Source organism: Balaenoptera borealis, assembly GCF_965194805.1.
Source record: "Balaenoptera borealis genome assembly, chromosome: 7".
NCBI lineage: Eukaryota > Metazoa > Chordata > Mammalia > Artiodactyla > Balaenopteridae > Balaenoptera > Balaenoptera borealis.
The window spans coordinates 60,564,628-60,589,242 of record NC_138864.1 but is presented as its reverse complement, the minus strand read 5'-3'; the positions used below and the strand labels follow the sequence as shown (position 1 = coordinate 60,589,242).

Genomic DNA, 24,615 nt, shown 5'->3' with positions numbered 1-24,615 from the left:
ACCAAAAGGATTCCAGTTGTCAGATTCACTGGCTTCTTTTAATTTCTAGTTCTCCTGACTTACTACAGCAACTCTGTTTCCTGGAAACTGTTTTTCAAGCCTCTGAGACACAATACTTCTGGGTTATATGCTCCACTGTAATGAGTCTCAACTCCCTCAAATGCAAAGCCACCATTTTATAGCAATTATTTTGTAATACTAGCTTCACTAACCTGAACTGAAATAATACAGCCTATCTATGAATATATGCTCCCTAATTTATTTGATGTGGATCTGACCTAAATCAAGCTTTTTAAAATTGTACAGATAACATAAAACTAAGTTTCCATTTCGTTGGCTCCCCACTTCCCTGCTATACTGTCTCTAGCTGTTACTACTCTATTCAAGTGTCAAGAAAAAAGTAAGTTTGTGTAATCATATGTATGTGTGTATGTATGTATACATATATGTAAAATCTGTGTGCATGTTTTTCACCTTTACACATTTCTGGCCCTATTTAGGTTATAAACCCCTTACTTTGCTTGGAGTGGATAGCAAGAAATATAATTTTTAGCCTCCTATAATATTAGCATTCTGGTATTATTGTGGTGGGCAGCATCTGATACGGCTCCCAGTGATCACTACCTACTGGTACCCATGCCCTATGTAAATCACCTTCCCTGTGTGTAGGTAAAACTTTGTGATTTGTTTCCAATGAACAGAATACAATAAAAGTGACAGGATGTCACTTGGTGATTATGTTACAGAAGACTGTGACTTCTGTCTTCGTTTTCTCTCTCTTGCTTGCTCTGATATTGTGGGATGCTCTATGGACAAACGCCCATGACAAAGAATAGAGGCTGGCCTCCAACCATGAGCTTGTGAAGAACTGAAGACTCAGCCCAGAGAAACTGAATCCTTTCAACAGCCAGCTAAGTGGCTAGGAAGCAGATCATTCTCGGTGTAGCCTTGAGATGACTATAGCCTTGAGAAAGACCCAGAGCCAGAGACCCACAGAGACTGTGAGATTATATATGTAGTTTTAAGCAACTAAGTTTCGGGGTAATTTGTTATGCAGTAATAGTTAGCTAATACATTGTTCAAAGGATTTAGTTCATTAAGAATTTTCCATGGTCTTTTTCATTCATAATTTTGCTTTTTTTATTCAAAAAAATTAAGGAGGGGGCTTCCCTGGTGGCGCAGTGGTTGAGAATCTGCCTGCCAATGCAGGGGACACGGGTTCGAGCCCTGGCCTGGGAAGATCCCACATGCCGCGGAGCAACTGGGCCCGTGAGCCACAACTGCTGAGCCTGTGCGTCTGGAGCCTGTGTTCTGCAATAAGAGAGGCCGCGATAATGAGAGGCCCGCGCACCGTGATGAAGAGTGGCCCCCACTTGACGCAACTAGAGAAAGCCCTCGCACAGAAACGAAGACCCAACACAGCCAAAAATAAATAAATAAATAAATAATATTTAAAATAGTGTGGAAAAAAAAAATTAAGGAGAGTTCTGTAGCAGAAGTTTGTAAGTAATAATCCATTTCATTTAGATATGTCTAAGTATAATAGCTTATATTGCTACTCTCTCTGATGAGTCTGCCAAGTAAGCTAACCAAACTCCCTGAAAATAGTTTCAGTTTTTCAAACACACAGTTGTTTTTTTGTTTGTTTGTTTGTTTTAACATCTTTATTGGAGTATAATTGCTTTACAATGGTGTGTTAGTTTCTGCTTTATAACAAAGTGAATCAGTTATACATACACATATGTCCCCATATGTCTTCCCTCTTGCGTCTCCTTCCCTCCCACCCTCCCTATCCCACCCCTCCAGGTGGTCACAAAGCACCGAGCTGATCTCCCTATGCTACGCAGCTGTTTCCCACTAGCTAGCTATTTTACGTCAAACACAGTTTTGGAGAGACATTATCTTTCATAACCTTCCTATTTTCCCAAAGAATGACTAAATCTAAATAATAAAAGCCAAAACAATTTGAAAGTGAAAAATATTTAGTCTCATCAACATTCCCACGTTGAAAAGCCTGATTACTCTGAACAGGGTATTATGGGTTTCTGTAAACAGATTTGGTGCTGCATGTTTGGTGTACATGCCGTATGATGGCATGGAAAGTAATGTGAGTTTAGTAAATAATTCAGTTAAATTCCAAGTAATTGCTCACTGCAGGGAGTAGAGTTTTAAGTCTAATCTCCCCAAAGATTTTCATTAAAAAAAAAATCTGTGTTCTGCTACTTGATAGCATGCACCTATTTGTTCTCCAAGTGATCACACATACTTGAAGGCTAAGAACACAGAGCAAATGGGGTGCATTTGAGAGGAAAGATTGGTGTAAATTGTATCCTACAAATTCAGGTCTTTTGGCACAAAGGTATCCGAGAGCAGTTGGACCTGTTCATATAGTTCTTAATGTTTTATTTTGAATTTACCTGAAGTAATTACAAAGAGATTCATTGTCAAGAATGTTTTCTGGGTGTCCTTTATAGTACACACAAAACCTTCAAAACCCAGACAACAGAGAAAGACAACAGTACTTAACTCATCAAGTAGAGAGATCTTGCTTACACTTTGCACAGAAGAACAATTTACACATCTTTATCTAATTTAATGTTTTGCCAAACAACTTCATTTCACCATTTCACATCCTATTTTGGAGGTTTATAAAAGGATCCTCATAAGTCTTTTACAAACAATTGTTTTTTAAAAAACAAAAAATTACAAAACTGCTTTGGTAACTTTCCTCCTTTTTCTATATGCCTCCCAGAGCCGCAGTAGTTGTAGGAAGAGAGGAAACAGTGGCATTCAGGAGCTGGGAGAAGGTAAGGGCTCCCCTGTTTTACCTCTGGCCTCTTCAAGACTTGTTTTCTGTAGCTCTGCCTGATGTAGTCCTTTCCAATGGCCTCATCTTACGAAAACACTAAGCCAACTATTGCTTTCAAAAGTCCTGTTTCCCACTGTATCAAACCCAGTAAAATGACAGTACAAAGGAGAAGAAAGGAGACAGAAGATAAGAAATAGATAATAAATGGCACATACTCCTGACATGCTAACATATTTAATATTTCCCTTAACCTTTCTCTAATGGATGTTAATTCCTTCCCTGTTATGGACTGAATCTCTGTGCCCCTCCTCCAAATTCATATGTTGAAATCCTAACTCCTACGTGACGTGACGCTATTAGGAAGAGAGACCTTCAGTTGGTGATTAACTCATTAGAGTGGAGTCCTCATCCATAGAATTAGGGCTCTAGAGGCCTCACCCTCTCCCTGCTCTGTGAGCATACAATAAGAAAACTGTGCTCTGCAACCAAGAACTCCCTAGAACTCAAACATGCTGGCACCCTGATCTCAGACTTCCAGCCTCCAATCTATGGTATCTGCTATAGCAGCAGAACAGACTAAGGCACCACCCTTGTCTTCTACTTTATTAAGGTGTCTGACAAAAAAAAGAGAACAGTTTCCTCTCTGAACTAGAATAAAACACACAAACAATAATGAGTAATTCTGAATAAAATAAAGGAAATAATAGTATAGGTGAAGTTTATGGTCACATAGGGAGAGGAAAGAAAACCCAGGCCCAGTTCTAGAATTCCCGTGTCAGAGTGAGAGATGGTTGATGGTACCACATGACACACCCTGCACAGCTCTTGTGTCTCCTCTTTCTCATCCGACAAAGGCTTTCAAACAGAAGTTCTGACTTCTGCATTTTAAAATGGAGAATCCAAGGCCGTGAAAACTTATATCCCTTGTTTAGGGTCATATACCTTGTTTTTCAGTTAGAGGGGAAGATACTAATTCAATGTAAGAAATAATCAGTTATAATAATTTTAGGAAACTCTTTAACCATGAACCTGTGTGACTCATCTCTAAAGCCCTGAGTACATAAAATGCACAGATTAAATACAAAACTGCTACAGATAAATTTTATAGACTTTGCAAATTTTATTATTATAAAAGTTCATATGCAAAATTGTAATTAAAAATGTATATTTGTGGCAGACACCATATGGAAAGCCTGGATATAGACAAATAACAAGCCCTTAAATGTAAACACATGTTAAAGGTGCTCTGTTTGATTTCATTCCAACCTAAGACAGGATTCTATAACATAGATGGCGCTGATATTGCAAAGTGGCGCAAGCAATGCCTTCCCTAACCATAGCCCATCTTTCATTTCTGCGCTATAGAGACTACAGAGAAAAAACCAAGCTACATTTCCCCAGATTCTGTAGCATCTAAATTCTATAGGTTCTATTATGCACATGGAGGAGACTTAGAAGGTAGAAGTGGTGCCAGAACAAGGACACTAGATCTAGGGAAGAGACCTTTCATTTTATGGATCAGCTATGGTAGAGTTCCTACCCATGGTCCCCTAGCATATTATATAAGCAGAATCAGGGATGGGAGGCATTTTTCTTAGCACAGTCCCACAGGACGGTTGAGCGTTTCTGTTAACTGTACTGTTCCTGGCTAGCTAGTATCCAATCTTGGTTCTGTGACTCTTGAGAAATTCTATAAAGCTACAAAATACCTTTTCAAAACCCGTCTTTTAAACAATCAATGATATACTTTTTTTGTTTCCAACTAATTATCTTTATCAATATAACTGCCCTATTTTACTGAGAGTTTTTGAGTGTTTATAACAGTTGTCCTTAATGAACAAGAAGACAGATTTCAGTTACCTGAGAAACTTTTTCAAATGGCCATTCTTCACTCCCTTACCAAACTTAATCAACATTCTACCTGGTATATCAGAGCCTCCACTGATGTGACAGTCCTACACAGATTACAAAGGGAAATCAGTGATTCCAACATGCCAATGGAATGAAGGACCACTGACCTGCATCAGTCATTTAAATCTGGCTCACACTAAACTTTCATCACAGTTTGAGCTTGTGAAACATAGAGCCCAAGGGATATTCCTGATCTCTTGAAATAGAGACAGGGAGGTACAGACTAGGAATCTGTATATTTAATTCCTCAGGTGACTATAATATTGTCAGCTGGGGATTTTTCTAAGACCCAGTGTTTAAAAAGCTACTGGCATAGAAAATCAATCGTTTATTAGTGGGGTCTAATGTATGTTCATTTAAACAACTTAAACTTATTTCTTTCTTTGAGAATACCAGTAGATTACTCAAGCAGGGACAGCTGTACAAATCCCAGATCTGGACTTCAGGAAAATACCTAATAAGATGTCTCATGATATCTTTGTGAAGATGGTGGGTAAGTAAAGCTGAATGCAAAAATCAGTTGAGTGGATTATTCAATGTTGTAATGTCTGTACAAAAAAGTTACTAATCAAAGGAATAATATCGTTGTAACCTAGAAGTTTTACCTGTAAAATGGTCAGTATAGTTTAAGTTGTATTACAGCGACAACAGAGTCTAATTTCTTTTTCATGCTACATGTTCACTGTTAGTTTGCTGGGGACTCTGATTCACAACATTTTCACTAGGCACCTAAGCTGAAAGAATGTCCACAATTTGGAAAACCTCTGGTGGGATTGGGTAGATAATAGATACAGCAAGTTTTATACTGGCCTAAAGATTAATTGTTTTTCTATTCTCAACACTTCTGCCACCAAATGTGTGTTTTATTTTTCCCACACTAAACAGTTCTGACACTCACTACCTGGAGTTAGCACTGACCACACACCCCAGGCTTAAGGGCTCAGTCCCACCAGGCTGACTTCTACTTCGGATGCCATCTGTACTTCTGACCAACAAGCTATAGGTCACAGGTTCCTACAATCCGCTTCTTGAATGGCTCACAGAACTCAGGGAAACAGTTTACTTACTATCACAGTTTTAAGGAATATTATTTTAAAAAGTAAACTCGCAAACATTTGCCTTAAAAAACAAAGTCATCATGAAAATATTTTAGATTTCAACAAAATTAAGACTGTACACTTGTAAGCTACTGGCTTGAACAGTTCATGGCAGAAATACTAAGTCTGTATATGTTCACTGCCATATTATCAGATACAAATTTTCAAATAACTAAAACATGTTCCCCAAACATGTAATTTTATATCATGGACCTCAATGATGGTTTGCATAACAAAGCTGGATTAACAGGATGAAGAATAATATTTTATGCATAGAATTATTTAAAGTAACACTTAAAAAGGGACTAAGAGCCTTTATATGGACTCAACTATAAAAACTGGTTTTAATTATTCATAGTTATTTTTGTATGGTTATTTTTAAAAAAGGGATAGGACCTGATTTAAATTCATTCAACACATTGAAAAGGCAAGCTTTATGCTACATTTCTAGTCTAGAGCATAAATTTCAAATCTTTCCTGATTTGTTTACAACTTGAGGAACTGAAAACTGGATGATAACATTAGAAAACTTTATACTATGGTCAAGTATTTTTTACTTATATTTATATACGTGTGTGTATATAAATGTATAGATACATATATATACACAGTGAAGCCTGTCACTTGATCTATAACTCTAAGTTTAAGCTACCCACAAAGAGCTCAGTTTAAATTATTAATTTTTTGAGGCCACTAGAATATTTTAAAGTCAATTTTGGGGAAAAAAAAGTTAATTAGTGCCTTACTATGGTGATATAGATAAGAAACTAGCATATTCAATAATTTAGCAAATAATCTCTCTCAAAGGCAGAAAAAACACACACATAAAGCTTATCTAGAGTTAAGTAAAGTATTTGTTAATGTTTCTTATATCAGTAAAGAAAATATGGAGAAATTGAGTTAAGATATTATAAAGTTAGATGCATTTGTCAGTGACTGAATTATTAAATTATCAGTAATTGATCACAGACAACATTGTAGAACATTTATAGATACTAAAGAAGGAATCAATCCTTAGCTTTATCCAAATCAATTTTTTCCTTAAAGGTATATACAAAATATAGATGACATCTAATTTGTAAATTATATGATGCAAGAAACTATAGCTAATTAATCATATGCTATAATCTAGATCAAAAAAGACAATGAAAGACTGAAATAATAGAATAAAACTAATCAGCTTAAAATTGCCAAATGCAAAAACTCCAATACATGTGTGTAAAAGAACACTATACAAACACAAACAGAGGTTTAATAGCATCATGTGCTTAAAAAGAAAACAGCCTACGTAATTCTATTTAACTATAAACATCATATACATCAACACTGTGAAGGTGCGACCAAATATCAAGACCATCTACATTATCAGAAATATCACATACATAACAAGGGAGGTTTTCTTTAAGCCCGAATGAACATATGTGTAACACAGATACAGAAGTCAATTCGATACATTCTCTCTTCCAAGGAGGGGCTATCAATAAACTGAAAACCTATCCAAAGAAGAGGCACCTGATGCTAGTGTCTTATGAAAAATTGTTTAAAAAAAAAATCTAGAAAGGTTTCACTGATCAGAGACTTAGAAGCATACACAATAACTACCTACAAAACACCTAATGGCTCTTACAGAGATGAATTAGATTTAGGGAACAAAGTCCAGTGTATGAACACTACAAAAAGTTGTATCTCACAGCACAGCGGAAAGCACAGAGCAACACTCTTCACTAAACAGTGAATGAAAGCTCCACCTTATACATCTTCATATCCTTGGTGTTTGCAGTGTCAAGCAGGCACTCAATGTTAGAAGTGCTGCTTTAACTAAATGGAAAAATTAGTACTGAAGTAGAAAAAGACTATGCAGAGGTAGTGCTTTCTTTACTTAACGGTATACTTGTGAGGAGTGTTTCAAAGTTTCTTTTAGGGAACATTAGACCCATGATTTATCTATGGCTAAAGGATTACAGGAGAAAATGGAAAATGGCATAGCCCTTGTCCCCAAGTTGGAGATATGAAATGCTCATCAGTATATTAAGGATTTGTGAGAAGCCCTCATTAAAGAAGTCTGTTTAACTCTATTCACTGTTGCCTCTCCAATTTTTTAACCACAACTCTTTCTTAATGGCATATCTAACAAACATCTCAGGATCTCTCAGTAAGTGCTCTTTAATGTGGAATTATGCATTGGACAGTGTGTTGGGCTAGTAAAAGTCAATTCACATCTGTGTCTTTAAGGACAAAAGTAAACCTTTCATTTTAAACATTTTCACATACTTGAAACATCATTACTGAAATGTTAAGAAGAGACAAGCAACACCTAAGTAAGCTATCTTTGCATCCTAAAGCAATGAGAGACATATCTTGAAGGGCTTGCAGGACCATCTTTTTCCCACTTTTGGTAACTTAGTAGACAGCTGGCTTAGCAGGTCCAAGTTTGCTTAAAAGAGCAGTCAGATACCAAGCAGTGGGCTGCAAAGGCTCGTCCTTTTCAACAAGGCTACTTTTCCAATCAGGGAGCCTTCACAGGTACAGAGTCACATAGATACTCACTGTTCTCCATTCCATAAAAGGGTAGAACATGTCAAGTGTGAAAAAAATGAATACTTTTATGTAAACATGAACTCTACAAGTGTTACTAGGTTTAGCAAATAAAACACAAGATGCCCAGTTATACTTGAAATTCAGAATAACAATAAAGAATTTTTTGTGCAAATATGGTCCATGTAACATTTGGGACATACTTATGCTAAAACATACTTTTTCTCTGAAATTCCATGCTCTATTTCATCTGGCAACCAGACCCTCCACTAGAAAGTCAGCTACAGACCCTTTGTGCTTAGTCTAAATCATAGGACAAGGAGAGTTCCAGAACTGTGTGTGCTCTACCATTCCCCAGCTTTTGAGGTTTTCCTGAGTGAACTCTATTTTATACCTGTATAGCATAGCATTAGACCATGACTCCTTTGCATGGCACAAGAGAAATAACTGATTTCTTTTTCCCACCACGTTAATCTAGGGTACCACCAAAGACAATATTGAAGAGGAAACATTCCTGAAGGAAGATACAGACCTGAGTTCTAATTCTTACTCTGCCAGTTTTATGTCCTTGGGCAACTATATGTCTCTCTTTAGGCCTTGGTTGTACTGACTTCAGGAACCATACAGCACTAACATTTTACAATTCCATGATCCTAAGTGAACTAAACTTTGCCTTGTCCTTAGGACCAACTGGAGGTCATGCTTGTCTATGTCAGAAGCAGAGGAAACAACCTCAAAGTTAAAGAAAACCAAGGAACTGGCTAAAAGATGGCCCTTATATTCAACTAAAATCCATTTGTTTCAAAAGAAATGTTGTTACCTTCAGGCTAAAAAGGCACCTTAAATATTTCATAAACAATAGCTGTTATTCATCAACCATATAGTACCAAATCACTTTTATTCCAGACCACTAAATAAAAAAGCAGTTGACTATTTTATTTCCTTGACTCCTATGTGGTACACCTCTAAGACACCATGAAGCTTTCTGCAAGTTTATGAAAGGTATCTATGCACAAAGAGCAAATCCATCTTCTCTAACAGATTCTCCAAACAGTTTGATTTAAATAGCATTCCTCTGCACAAAGAATTTATAATGCTAATTCATTTTGCCTTCAGCTTAAGTAACTTGCTATTAAAAGACAGCGACAGAAAAAAAAAAAAAAAAAAAAGACAGCGACAGTAAGAGTTTTTGTCTAGTTAAATACCATGCCTTCATGTAACCCAAATGCCAGCCACTGCTTTCAAATAATTAGTCTTGATTACCAACATCTTTAGCACAGCATTAAAAGAATAAACAATTTTAAATTATACAAACGGCTAAGATTGTGACCTTAGAGTTGCCAGTTAAATACAAAGGTCCAGTTAAATCTGAAATTCAAATTTCAAATTCCAAAATTGGAATTAAAAATAAAATTATTTATTATTTATTTGAAACTCAAACTTAACTGGGGATTCTGTATTTTCATTTGCATATCTGGCAATTTTATGTGGGCTACCTAGTGTGAGATCGTTGCCAATTTTCATCTTTTTTTCCCCCTAATCAAAACACTTGTTTTGATTTTTAATTTTCCCTTAGAGTCAAGAGTTTCTACTTGCTGCAAAACATGAATAGATAAGTAATTTTCCAGCCCAAAATTTTTTTAATATTTCTTTGCTTTTAACAAAATCAGGTTCCCACCAATAAAACTGTAGTCTAAAAAACATACAATCTGAAGAGACCAACATTTTACCTACCTGTGGGTAATATACGAGAAGGCCATATAATAAAATATTTGTTTTTTTCACTTCCTTGGCAAATTCTCTAATCCGCATTAGGTTTTCCATTTTCTGACCAGATGGTTCTGATTCATAATCAAGAAACTGCACCTGCAAAATAATATAAAAAGTAACAATCAGAGTACCATTACAGTTTCCCTTGAAAAGTATGACATTAAAGAAGCTTAAAACACATATAAATTGAAATTATTTTTATCATTTTATTAACTTCTAATCATTTCAACCCATAAATACTTAATAAAATGAATCAATCATCCTTTATAAATACAGACACAGTAAACACTAATTGAAAAGTATAAAATGCTAATATTCTATTTTAATTTGTGTCAGAGTCAAGTGTACTGATATAAAGAATATATGATTTCATCATTTCTTTCAACTTACTTCCTAATTTGTAATTTGAAACTAGGCTAGATAGAAATAAATAGGTTAAGAAATTAACAATAACAATAAAATTCAAGGGACTGCTTATCTAAATACATAGTTATTTAGAAGATTCCCTTTCAAAGTAATAATTGGAATTTAATAATAATCTACTTCTTAAAGTAAATCCAGAAGAATTTTATGTAGAATTCTTTTACCAGTGTTAGTGTTTTTCTTGAAATTATTCAAGTGACTATTTTTTAAGCATTATTTTTCATTTAAATTGAAGGTCTCAGGGTGATCTGTGCTCTTTTCTACAAACTACTACTACTGAGATGATACAATACTGTCTGTCTTTCATGGGATATAAAAACCTAAATCACAACAATAGCTTCAAAATAAACTATTTAAAATGCAAATGCACATATACAATGAGCATAAAGAAATATGTGTATTCTTTTGCAATATCAAAATTTTAAAACTTAAGAATTATTTGTTCAATTACGTGTATTTATTAACTAGGAGCATTTTATAATATACTCCACCTTATATACTAATATTAATCCCTTATACCAATCTTATACTAATCCCTTCCTCTCTGCTCATTCATATGGAAATGTGCTCTTTATGACAACAGACAACAAAACATCTTACTATGTTCTTTCTGTAAAACAAGGGAATGAGAGGGTTTTTTTTCACCCATTACATTTTGCTTTTCCAGGGAAAATTGCTTATATAACATCCATTTTTAAAGATAACTGAGATAATGTGCAATATATTTTAATTTAGTAGATATTCAGTAACTTTCTTGGAACTTTTCATTAAATATAGTCAGTTGAAAACATATACATATAGCTGCTACCTCTTGAAATCTAAGGTAACAATATAGACTTTTTTCCTTAAAAATGTCCAATTCATAAATCAAAAGAACAAAGAAAAGCAAAAATAAAACTTTTTGGAAGATAAAAAGCAGAAAGTATAAGTTTCAGGTTTTTCTATCTGCTGAATAGCTGAAGAAAAGACCATGTAACCCTGAAACTCTGGGCTCACCTTCCCCTAAGCTCTGTTTCCCTGAAAACTTATGAAAGTGAAACTTCAGCTTTTTTACCAGGTAGCATTACTTATGGTAAAACTAACTCCTGACTGGTGAACCACACCCAGGCTGGAAGAATTGTGAATGAACTATAAATACTAGACCTTCCTTCAAAGTAATTCAGCTTATAGCCAGGTGTTCCCCTTGCTGGTACCTGGAAGCTAATGACTATCAGCTGTTGCAAAAGATGTCAGTCCCTATTTGCAGCTGAAGCCTTCTGAAAGGATGGCTCACATACCACCTTCTGTGATCTCCTTCCCTCACCCCTGAGAAGCCAAGGTAGAGGGAGAAGTGGGGAGAGAAAAGCAGCCCCTAAACTCATGTGAGATGATGGATGAGCTCAGGAGCTAAAGCAGAAGACACGCCCACCTCTGCCCTGCCTTTTTCCCTGCCCTGTAGTCTTTCACAAAGTTGGTCCAACTAGCGCTATAAAGGCTTCTACTCTTAGGAGTCTGAACCTAAAATTGCTGGTGGTGTGCTTGCTACAAAAGCAGGCTAGTTCCCCAACACTGAGGCAATTTTGGAAACGGCAGTCATGGTATGGATCTGAAGCCAGGGGACAGGCTGAGGGTAAGAGTCTCTCCAGAGCCCATATGGCCTGATCACTACATAGCCCCATACCAGCTGGGCTGGGGAACAATACTACTGTTTGGAGTTAAAAGCCTCAGTGGACTGTTTAACTCTTTTAACTGTGTAATTAGCTGTACTATTCAGATACCATGAAATGCTAGCGGCCACCTTGCCCAACATATTTTAGGTGAATGGAATGCCCTAGAATTTTGCAATACACAACCTGGGCAACCTTACTGCCAGCCTAGATAGCTAGCTAGACAGACAGACATTTCTTGTTTAATACAAGTCTTCCTGACAAAATTTGAGTTCAGAAAAATCTTGCACTAATGTAAGGGAGGTGGGTGGTAGGGAGACGGTTTGTGTAAAAATAGCACAAGGAGCAGAAAAGACAAGACCACTATAACTGGTAATTATAGCCTGCACAGAAATTTAAAAGGCACAGAAATGAAAGAGCGGAAATGCTGGTAATGCATTAATTAGAGAAGGAATGATGACTATGATACAACTGGGAATGAGCTCTGTGCCAGGAAGCTGCCATTAGGGTTGGCCCAGGAGGAAACGCATGCTGCCAGGAGCTGGGGAACCTCTCCGGGAAGTCAGAGCTGGGAGCAGGTACTCATTTTTAACTTTCCTTAAGGAGTGTCCTACAAGAGAGCCTAAAATTAATTTTTTAAATACCAGTTAATTACATTAACTATTAATTATAAAAATAAATTATAACTCTGGGAGTCTAAAAAAATGGTAAACCTAAAACTCTCGACAAGATTATATTGTAATGAGAATGTTCAATAGATAAAGTGTGCTGAATCTTTTTTTTTTTTGAAGGACAGAAATTAGACCTTACACTTGGTTAACTTACAGCTAATTATATTAAAAGTAATGCTATTTAATTAAAGCTATATACAATTATATTGTATAGTTTCCAAACTTGCAGAAGGACTAAAGGATTATTTGTATCAATGCAACAAAGCATAGGAGGAAAGTAAAGTAGCAAACAAAACAATTGGCCAACAGCAATAACCAAAAAAAATAAGCTTGTAGAAAGAATCCCAAATATAAAAATAATAAAGATAAATGTAACACTTTTTAACTCTTTCTTAAGTGACAGATTTATCAGATAGGATTTTTAAGAAAAATCGAACTATATGCTAGCTATAATATAAATGTCTAATGAAAACTATCCTGAAAGTATGTACTTTACAGGACAAGATAGTTTTCATTAGACATTTATGTATGTACTGGTATGAAAAGGCATACCATGCAAATACTACCAAAAATTAAGGTTGTAGCAATATAATATGGTTAAGACAAAAAAAAAACAAAACATTAATACAGATAAACAGTACATAATAAAAAACAAAACTTATAATAACCATAACCTTATTACTAAGAACATAGATTTTAAAACACAAAGCAAAAAAAAAAAGACTGAATTATGAGAAAACAATATCCAAATCCATAAACACAGAGGGATGTTTGACTGCACTTCTCTTAGAAACTAATGCATCAGACAAAATTTTTTTTTAACGTCAAAGGCTTCTGCTACCAGTGCAGCAGCTGAGTGGAGGGTGTTTCTCTTTCCTCCCAAGGTTATCATTCTATTCCTGTTTTTCTGGCTGTTTCTCTTTAGGAAAAGTTGCACACAAGCTGATGCAACTTCACATTAAATGGACCTAACTGCTTTATTTACTAATCACATAGAAACTAATTTTTCTTACAGAAACAGATGTTGTAGCATAGAACATCTAGGTTGAACTGAAGGACACGCTACATGTATAATAGTTTTTAAAAGTTCTCACCAAGTCATGAGATTCTAAACTAGGAATGGAAGGCTTTCACTCCAGCTATAGGTCTGTAAGATTCAACATACCCTAGCTCCTTGAAAAGAAAAAATGTTAACGGCACTCAAAAAAATCAGTAGGTCAATTCTGTTCACCGTAGATTCCACAAATTAAGGAAATAGTGCGTAAAAGTGAATTCTGGGCAAACTATTTATATACCTACAAACTGCCTATTTACCCCATTGTTGACCTAAAACAAAGATGGGTTTATTCATTTGGGATCATCAGAGAATTGTGATTCCGTGTCTGTAACCATGGTGAGCCACGTGCAAATTCTCACACAGCAAGAAAAGGAGAAGGCTTTTATCGAGGGGGAAAAGGAAGTTGGAGGGCTATAGTAAACAGAGAGTCCATGACTTTCTACTCACTGAGTCTTCACCAGGAAAGAAGAGGAGTGTTTCTTCTTCCTGTCGGGCTCTGCTATAATCTCAGGGCATGAGAGCTCCCCCTTCTGGTCTCCTAATTCTTTTTAATAGAGGTTTATGTTTATTAATTTTTTCATACCACCAAACCAAGTACTTAAATTATAGGGAAACTTTAAGACATAAAGTAGTAGAACATAGGAGAATAACACAGCTCCTTTTCTAAATACTTAGTATGTGCTAAATATTATTGTAGCTGACATATGTCACTTTTAAAGAAACAGATACGGATATTGACCTTATGAAATGTATATAATCAGGTTGATAAAATTCGAGCATGAAGAAGTAGGATGCATCTCAAAATTCTCTTTCACCATGTGAGAAAGCCTGATGACATCATAAAAACCGGAAGATAATCTCCAGCAGATGTACTTCCTAATACCAATAACGTAAAATTTAAGCATATACATAACACTGTGCTACTAATTTTGAATTCTAAAATACACCAGATACTTATGAGGTCCAGGAAAACATTGAGTTGGTACAATACAATCAACTTTAATTTTAAAAACAGGACAGATTTATACAACTGTAGCAGAAGGTTGCAAAATGGTCATGATAACTCAAGAAATGTAAATGTTTTTGCCTTAATAAAACAAACAGTTTGGACAGGATACAAGCACTTGTATCCATTGAAATGTAGCAAAACATTTCATCTAGGTTGAGTTCTGCAGATTTGCTTACAGCTACACCAAATATATATTCTTTGGTCTCTTTTTGCACCATTCACTAATTTACTACATGTAAATTATAGGAAAAACAATATTCCTCAGTTAGGATGCCATTTCTAAATGTTCTTTTTCATGCATACATAAAAAAGATATGGATATCTTCCTACCCACCCAAAAAAAATAATGTAATTTCATCTTTTTTAAAGGTAGCAAATTCACTCCTATAAAATAGTAAACTGCTTAAACATTTAACATGTGGATAACTTCATGGCTTTGTGGGTGGGCGAGGTTTCTGGCACTCAGAGTTTGGAAAAGGCTTCTCTCTGCCTCATGTCCTCTACATTCAGTTCTACACATGCTTTATATTTGTCTTAGTAACCATTTAATATACCCCTGGTCCCCAAGAACTCCAATTACTTTTTTATATTATAAAATGTGATTTTTCACTTGTCACTGAGGACAGGTACATTAATTAAAGGACAATAGCTAATATCACGTACAATATTCTTTAAAATATCAGGAATGTTCCATAACACCACATTTAACACTTCTGTCTCATTCCAGAGTCCATGTTCACAGGAAGGCCTGAGAAGGGAGTCAGGATTTGTGGTAGAAGGGAAAACAAACTCTTTGTTTATTTGACTAAGAAAAAAGTCAATTTGTGAAGCTTATGTATATATCCAAGTAATGCATTGCTTAATGCCCACCAAAGTAGAAGGAAGGATGGTCAAAATCAAAGTTCTGGTAATTATCAAATAATTGAGTTAGAAAGAATTGGTAGATAGACCAGAGGTTCTTTGAATCCACACAATAGATACTGCAAAATTATCAACATATGTGTACAGAAAAGTAAGTTGTGTGAATGAGGCCCAACATCTTCAAAACATCACTTTTCAAAAGAAATATCAGGGAAATCTAAAAATTGATGAAACTGGCCAATACTATGCAAATCAAAGTAAGAGTTTATCTTAAGGATAAAAAAGCCCCAAAAACTTCAGAAAAATTTTCATCTCACTTCAACTACTTACGAATTACATGGATTTTATTAATGAAAATTAATTTAATAAATTGTACTTCTAAAAAGAAAAAAAGAATAAGCTTTTAATATTGAATCACTTCATTTTAGAACAAGTTTAAATCAATGCCATCATGAAATTCAACTCATAATTCTGATGAACAGAAACTAATTAAGTTTTAAGCTATCGTGGAAACTGAGAGCAAATGCCTAACAACTCATTTGTAAATCTTAACAAAATACCAGCAAAGCTAGTAGGTTGGGAAATAATGGCATTTAATAAAAGGTAGTAAATAAAATAAAATAGTACTTTGCATTAAAATATCAACCATAGAAAAGGTTTAAATGTTTCTATTGATTCAAAGAATTAAAAAGTAAATGAGTTTTATAGTACCAGTAAAAATGTTACATTTGTATATACATTTTTTTTTCAGATCCTTATTTAAAAGATCAAAGTAATGGAATGAGAACTTCATATTTTAATAATTTTTTTTTTGTCAATTTGATTACTATGTGTCTCGGCGTGTTTCTCCTTGGGTTTATCCTGCCTGGGACTCTGCACTTCCTGGACTTGGGTGGCTATTTCTTTTCCCATGTTAGGGAAGTTTTCAACTATAATCTCTTCACATATTTTCTTGGGTCCTTTCTCTCTTCTCCTTCTGGGACCCCTATAATGTGAATGTTGGTGCATTTAATGTTGTCCCAGAGGTCTCTTAGGCTGTCTTCATTTCTTTTCATTCTTTTTTCTTTATTCTGTTCCACAGCAGTGAATTCCACCATTCTGTCTTCCAGGTCACAGGTCACTTATCTGTTCTTCTGCCTCATTTATTCTGCTCTTGATTCCTTCTAGTGTAGTTTTCATTTCAGTTATTGTATTGTTCATCTCTGTTTGTTTGTTCTTTAATTCTTCTAGGCCTTTGTTAAACATTTCTTGCATCTTCTTGATCTTTGCCTCCATTCTTATTCCGAGGTCCTGGATCATCTTCACTATCATTATTCTGAATTCTTTTTCTGGAAGGTTGCCTATCTCCACTTCATTTAGTTGTTTTTCTGGGGTTTTATCTTGTTCCTTCATCTGGTACATAGTCCTCTGCCTTTTCATTTGTCTATCTTTCTGTGAATGTGGTTTTCGTTCCACAGGCTGCAGAACTGTAGTTCTTCTTGCTTCTGCTGTCTGCCCTCTGGTGGATGAGGCTATCTAAGAGGCCTGTGCAAGCTTCCTGATGGGAGGGACTTGAGAACTTCATATTTTAAACAGTCAATAGAAAAACCGAGTATTACTTTAAAACATGTAAAAAAATCATAAAATGAACATTTTTCAGATTATTTCACAAGATTGATTCTCTTATAAGGACATAACTCTGCCACTGTTGTATTTTGCTATTAATACAATTATCTGAAGCATTATGTACAACTACAATTAAGTAACATCTGTATCGTCTGTAACAAACTTTAGAACCAAAAGTTAAAAGCAATCCCAATATGAAGCACTGATTTGTTTAGCTACTATTATCTGAAACATTTGACTCTGTATTTATTTATTTACTTATTTTTCTGTTTGAGAAAACTCTGAGAAAAATTGTCAGAGAATACAAATCATTGAAGAAGTTACCAAAAACAGGTGTGTGATTCTTCACTGAGTTTAGTATATAATCTTTATATATTTTAGTGCCTTGTCAAAATTTCATCTTACATGATAAAATTTATTACTGCTATTATTATTAAGGTTGTCTGCAGGCCATTTAGATCAGCATTTTCTGATTTTTTTAAAAAACAGGTATTTTTGGAGTTCACAAGTTAAGACACTCTATGCATTGGGGCAAACCACTACAAAAGTCCATTATAATACTTTGAATTTCTAAGAATAACTGATTCTGTTTTAATGTACCTACATTTGTAAGTGAAAATGTCAAGGCAAATTCAAGTCAATAAACATTTCTGAACACCTACACAAGCTGTCTTGAAAAAGGGAAAAAGACTCTGAGCACACGAATATAAAGGAAGGATTCCAAGACAAAATATTGTCACTCATACTTTAAGGATAATAGGAGTCAAGCAAGCAAGCACTAGAAAAATGGTGTCTCAGGTAGAAAAACTCACCAGAGTAAACACAGATGTGTCAGGTAACACAGTACATGTGCAGAACTATAGTAGTTCAGTATTACCAGAGGGCAAATTGCTCAGTGAAGAAAGAAGAATAAGGATGATAAAATTAAGCAAGAGCCAGAACAGCCCAAGGCTTTATGATCTGACTGAGCTTTGTCCAGGAGGGGATGAGGAGTGTCTAGAAGGTTTAAATAATGACGGGGTTCAGGGCAGGCCACCCCAAAATATACCACTTTGACATACTGATTGTTTTGAATTAAAGTTACCTGAGAAACAGTGGGTACAAGGACACTCTGAGCCTCCTTTATGTCCCCCGAAAGCAGGAAATAAGTTTCCATGTGGAAGCCACCCTCCCTGTACCAGGAGGTAAACAGACATTCTTATGGCCAGAGACAGGGCGTTCAGGGCCGAGAAGTCTGTGTAAACACACTCTGCTTAGTTTCTTCACTAATTAGTACTGAAGCCTAAGTTTCTTTGTCTAAAAGGGTATATCAACAGGCTGCTTTGATTACTCTTGGGTACCTTTGCACATACAAAATTAAAATTTTTTTTCTCCTGTTAATCTGCCTTGTATCAATTATTAGACCAGCCAAAAGAACTTAGAGGGGTGGAGGGAAAATTTTCCCTTCCTGACAATGAGAGTAACATAGTAGATCTGCAATTAGCAAAATCTGTTATAGTGGCTGTGATGAGGTCAAAACTGAAAACAAAAGAGACACTTTTGGGAGGGACGGTTCTTGGAAGGAAGACGATGATTACAAACTTTTTAAACTTCATGCACTTAAACATTCCTGTCAAAACATAGGAATAATGACAATTAGATGTAAAAACGTAGGAATTGGCACACAAGCAATACTTTAAATCATGAGACTGATGGCCCAGAGAGTATATGTCTATTAAAGAATGTCTAACAGTTATTTTAGTAAAGGTACTAAGTAACTGTGGCAAATAGATCATTTTGGATTGAAAATCTAAGCCGAAGTTCGAGAACCTATGGCCCATGAGTCAATCCAGCCTCCTGCCTGTTTTCTGTGAATGAAGTTGTATAGAAACACAGCCAGCCACACATGTTCTTTGACATCTTGTCTATGGCTGCTTTTGCACTATAGCAGAGTGGAATAGTTGCGACCAAGACCATATGGTGGATGAAGTCTAAAGTATTCATTATCTGGCCCTCTACAAGAACAATTTGAATTTGACACCCCTAATATAAAAAAATTATCTCAGATCCAGGGAAAGAAAATGGCCTCAATTATCTCTTGTAAAATGAGAGCATTCTACTAAATGATTTTTCAGACCCTTTTCTTCTTTAACAATCTATTGTTACTTGAAAAGGGCAAGTATTGACATCCCTCATCAATGTCATGTGATAAAGTGAAATGAGCACAGCGCTTATTCTTGAACTGAGGATAATAGCATCTATGATAATCAACTCTTAGGATTGCTCTGGGGATTAAATGGGATTATTTACTTTAAAAGAAAAGGATAGTGACTCATTATGTGAAACATTCAATGAGTGTCTGTTATTACTAACATTAACATAATTATACTAATAATATGCATTAGCAGGCCACATTTGGGGTTGGGGTGGGGTTCTGAGAATTATAAATGTCATGAGAGTTGCATTTCTTGCAAATGAGAAGAACAAGAAACAGAAGATCAGTTATATTTTCACTGGTTGAGCAAAAATCCTAGAACTCAGTTATTACCATAAACACATGGAATTTTTTCAGAAGACATTTATCGTTCTTTCTCAAATGATCTAGAAATGGGTATAATACTCAGAGTACTCAGAAGAGACATGCAGGCTTAACAGTCCTGTCATTCCCAAATAAGAATTTTCCACTACTGACACTAGGATTATCTTGGCAACACTTGTTGCATTCTACCTTAACAGGTACCAGTAAATAAAGTATCCCGGCATTTGAGTAGAATAAGTATAAACTTCAAAATCCCATAAAATAAAACCCGTGGTGCCTGGAAAACTGAATCATAGTATACTTTTCAAAAGTGTCACGTATAAACTTATTGCAAGTAGGGTTCAAGCCAAAGGATGTCTGGAACAAGAAGCTTTTCGCACTAATTCCATCACCTTTCCATTCTTTCAATAAAAGAAAGTTGAGTTTCCAGAAAACTGCCTAAGTAATCTATTTTTAGGTAGCTATAGATTTTTATCCTAAGGGAATAGTGCTTAGGCTTGGAATATTCTTACCATCTTCCTGTCTGCTAATGACTCAACCCATGGACAAGATTTGTTTTACTGTTTTTGTTTTTTCTCAGAATGTGTAGCATTAGTACAGAGAAAATTTTGTAAAAAACATGATCCATCATACAAACAATATATAACTTGGCAAAAGCATTATAATATGAAAGGTATTTTAAATTGTGCTTATACCTGGAATTCTATTAAATTTCAATTATTAAGGAGGCCTTGGAGGCATGTAACTTGCCTTTTCAAGTATAGGTTTTAGGATAAAAACTTCTGTTCAAACACACACACACATAAAACACCAACACACAAACGCCTAGAAAGCTTTTGGATATGAGTGAAATCTTTCTAATTATTTCTGCCAACAACTTCACGGTAATCATCTGCCTATTCAGCTTTCAGAAACAAACCATAAAGATCCTTCTCTAATGTTGCCTATTTTGCTATTATGCACCCAATTTCACAAAACATAAAATTGGAGATTATGCTTCCTCTCTTATTAAATGAAGCACTAAATCTTAGTACTTCTATCTCTTAAATATATCTTGATTCTAGCCATTTCTGCACATTCACTATAAAACTACCCTAGTCCTAGCCACCAACATTATTTCTTAGACTATTGCAATAGCCTCTAACTGAAATCAAATGCATCAAGGAATCCCTCTGGATCACTTTAGTCCATTCTCTGTGTTGCATCCAGAATGATGTGTAAAATGCAAAGCTGATCACATCAATTTCTACTGTGCAGTACTCCTTTATAGAGTTCAAACTTCGAAGGCCCACCTTGACCTAGACCTGTGTAGTTCTCACCTTAACTTTCCCCAATGTGTAATTCATTCTCTCTGTTTCAGATACACTGGCTCTTTCCAGTTCTAACCATCCTATGTGCTACTCTTTCCAAATAGAAATGCTATTCCTCTTACTCCTCATAGACTCAGACCCCGCTCAGCCCTCCAAATTTCAGCTTTCTCCCTTATACTTAAGAAGATCTATCCTGATATTCTATTCCAGGCTAAATTGCCCCTTTCTCAAACAGACCTAATTAAAGTTCTTACCTTGGGGTGGTGGATAGAAGGGACAGATAGTGACCAGGGTCCTGTGACCTCCCAACCACTGGGTCACTTCCCAGGCTAACTCGTCTTTTAATTAAGCTCATATTATTAAGAATCTTCATTTACAAAAACAAAAATAGCTAAATAATATTATTTCCTTACTTCAGATCAAGATATGAAAATCTGGAAAATTAGCACATATGGAAATGCCTCATTCTTCTAAAGTAAGATGTAATTTAAAAAAGTATTACATTATGAAATAAGCTACATGTATGTCAAAATACCTGACACACAGATGTTCAGTAAATGCTATATGAATTTATATTAAGCAATTAATTAGATAATGAAGAGACTAGGATAGTTCCCTGTAAAGTGCTAACTAGACAGCACCTAAAGTCAGTTTAAAATGAATTAGTAAGAAACAGCATTGGAGTGAGTTTTAATGATTAAGAAATCATTTTCAGAAGGTAGGACATGGCTACCCATGGAAGGATAGATTTCTTGGGAGATGGGAGAAAAATTAATCTTGCAACTGTTGTTAAAGAGAGAGAAAAAAAGGAATAAATGCAAAAAGGGAAGAGCTAGACTTAACACAATAAAACCCAGACTGTGAAAGAGGAAGATAAATAAGAAAGCGGTAAATACAAGAGAAACCATTTTTAAAATCCCATGAGTCTTGTGATAAGGATTAAAGTACAGAAAGGTGTCAAAAATTGCTCAAAAAAGGAATATCCTACCACCTGATTCATATTGAACATGACTATAATAATCTAAATTGCTCTACTATATCTTTATGTAAAAGACATCCGTCGCAGATCATACAAAAGTAAAAGGACGTCACAAAATATTGTAGTATAGACAATATTTTTAGAAAGGGAAGCTACTTAGATGCAATCAAGGACATCCTGCTCTTTTATAGATAAAAATTCTGACCTAAAGTTTAGAGAAAGGAAATAACTTGACAAGGTTAATAGGTGTGTTATTTGCACACACCTAGTACCTGTACCTTGAATCCCACTCCAGGTTCACATCCTTACCTTGCCAAAGATCTCCTAAAACGTTAAATAGTCAATTCTTTCTATTCAACACCTCCTTTACAAAAATATAATTTTGTTTTCTCCATGACGTAAAATCCTTTTAGATATTATAAACAAAGTCAGGCTTAGCTATGTTCATATTAACATATATATTAATTTATAATAAATTACAGAAGTATAACATGTAATTTTAAAATAATAAACGGTACTGAAAATATATTTGGTCCCATCTTTGTAAAGAAATAGCGTAACATAATTAAGCTAAGGGCCATTTCCACTGCTTAAAATAGAATCCAGTGCACAAAAAAAAATCTAATAAAAGAAACCCCCAGACATAATTTTTAAAAACTGAATGACCAAACCAATTGTTTATTTCCTTTTCTAGGGCTAAAATTCATGTAAGCCACTTAACAAAGGAGGCTATTTTCATTTATTTTGCCTCCTATTCATTTCATGTTAAATTTTATAAACTGATTTGCTAGGACAGCACTGGCAAATAAATTCACAAACAACTTTGCTCATCTGACCAAGTTTAGTAAACTACTTAAAAGAGAAAATTAGTGATTCCAAACCCCATGCTTAATCAAGAAAAAAAAAAATTATTCAGAAAACAGAGAAAAAGTTCTCTGGAATTCATTCTATTTGTACATCCATTAGAACATCATTCTATCTGAAAATAAATAACCTTTATTCATTAAAAGAAAGACTACCACAAGGTATGTCCTATGAGAATCAGTTCTTTACACATCATCAGTTACATGTCCATCACAATTAATCTTAGGGAATTTCTATATCCCACAACACAAACTTTCTAGTAACCATTTAGCCGGAAGCAAAGATCTCCTAAAACTTAAAAAAACAGTCAATTCTTTCTATTCAACACCTCCTACAAGAATGACTTCATCATTCCTCATCTTTGTGTTAGATATGAATCCCTTTGTGATTGAAAGGGCAAAAAGGTTCTAAAGGTATTTTAAACCAATATTTACTTAGATTTTATTATTGATTTAGGCAGGAAATACCTGAGACTTACTATATGAGAAGAAAACAAATGAAAACATTCGTAGAATTTTGTGGAAGTGATTGCATTTCTGCCACTGAAGCTGTATACAAACATGAAAGAGAAAGCTTTAAAATATCTTAAGTGATGACATCACAGACGTTTAACATATAATAAAGTTATAATTTTCTAAGGGAAAAATCAAGGTATCCATAAGGCTACAATAGCAACATGGTTGAAATAAGAATAGAAGAGGGAATGGGGCCTAATCTCTTGGTCATTCATTGGCTATTAAACACTTATACACACACACACACACACACACACACACACACACACACACAATATATCCATTCAAAAATAAATATAAATAAACTAGGACCTGAAACATTCATAGTTGACTTGAACAATGTGGGGGGTTAGGGGCACCAACCCTTTTCACAGCTGAAAATCCACGCATAACTTACGGTCAGCCCTCCGAATACACGATTCCTCCTCCATTCCACAGTTCCTCAGCATCCGTGGATTCAACCATCTAGGATCCTGTAGTACTACAGTATTTACTACTAAAAAAAATCTGCCTATAAGTGGACCTGCGCAGTTGAAACCAATATTGTTCTAAGGTAAACTGTGCCCCATAAAGAGTAAACCCAATATGGAAGCAGTAAGAATTACGATAGGAAGCGCTCTCTTTTTTGGTCTTATAAGAAATTTTGCCTTAAAAACACACTTTCTTAGTCCAGTAGTAATAAGGTTAACAGAATGAAATGTATAGAACAAGAAGTTAAAGTGAAAAATATACATGCTGGGTTCTGTTAAGAAATTTAACAGGACCACAGATTTTTATAAGTTAAATTCGATAAAGGCTCAGTACCCTGTGAAGCTAAAGAAAGAAACCATTAGCACTTAAAAGAAGGAATCAATGTGTTTTTCCAATTGTCATTTGTTCTTTATTAGGAAGAAATTTTAAACACATATATATATGTATATGTGTATTTTTAATCTCTTTCCATCTTATTATTTAACACATTCACGAGAGCATAAGAGTAACAAGTGTATATGATAAACTGCACATTGGATTGATTCTGTTCCTGGCTCTGCCACT

At 35.0% G+C, this 24,615-nt stretch overlaps 1 protein-coding gene across 4 annotated transcripts in view; it reads right to left on the bottom strand.

Moving 5' to 3' along the window:
* Positions 1-24,615, bottom strand: part of CRPPA (CDP-L-ribitol pyrophosphorylase A) — a 426,528-nt gene that overhangs the window by 193,983 nt on the left and 207,930 nt on the right. For all 4 annotated transcript variants that reach the window (XM_082398504.1, XM_082398506.1, XM_082398505.1 and 1 more), the window contains exon 9: positions 10,087-10,218. In XM_082398504.1, coding sequence (XP_082254630.1) covers positions 10,087-10,218 — 132 coding nt within the window. The remainder of the gene's footprint in view (positions 1-10,086; positions 10,219-24,615) is intronic.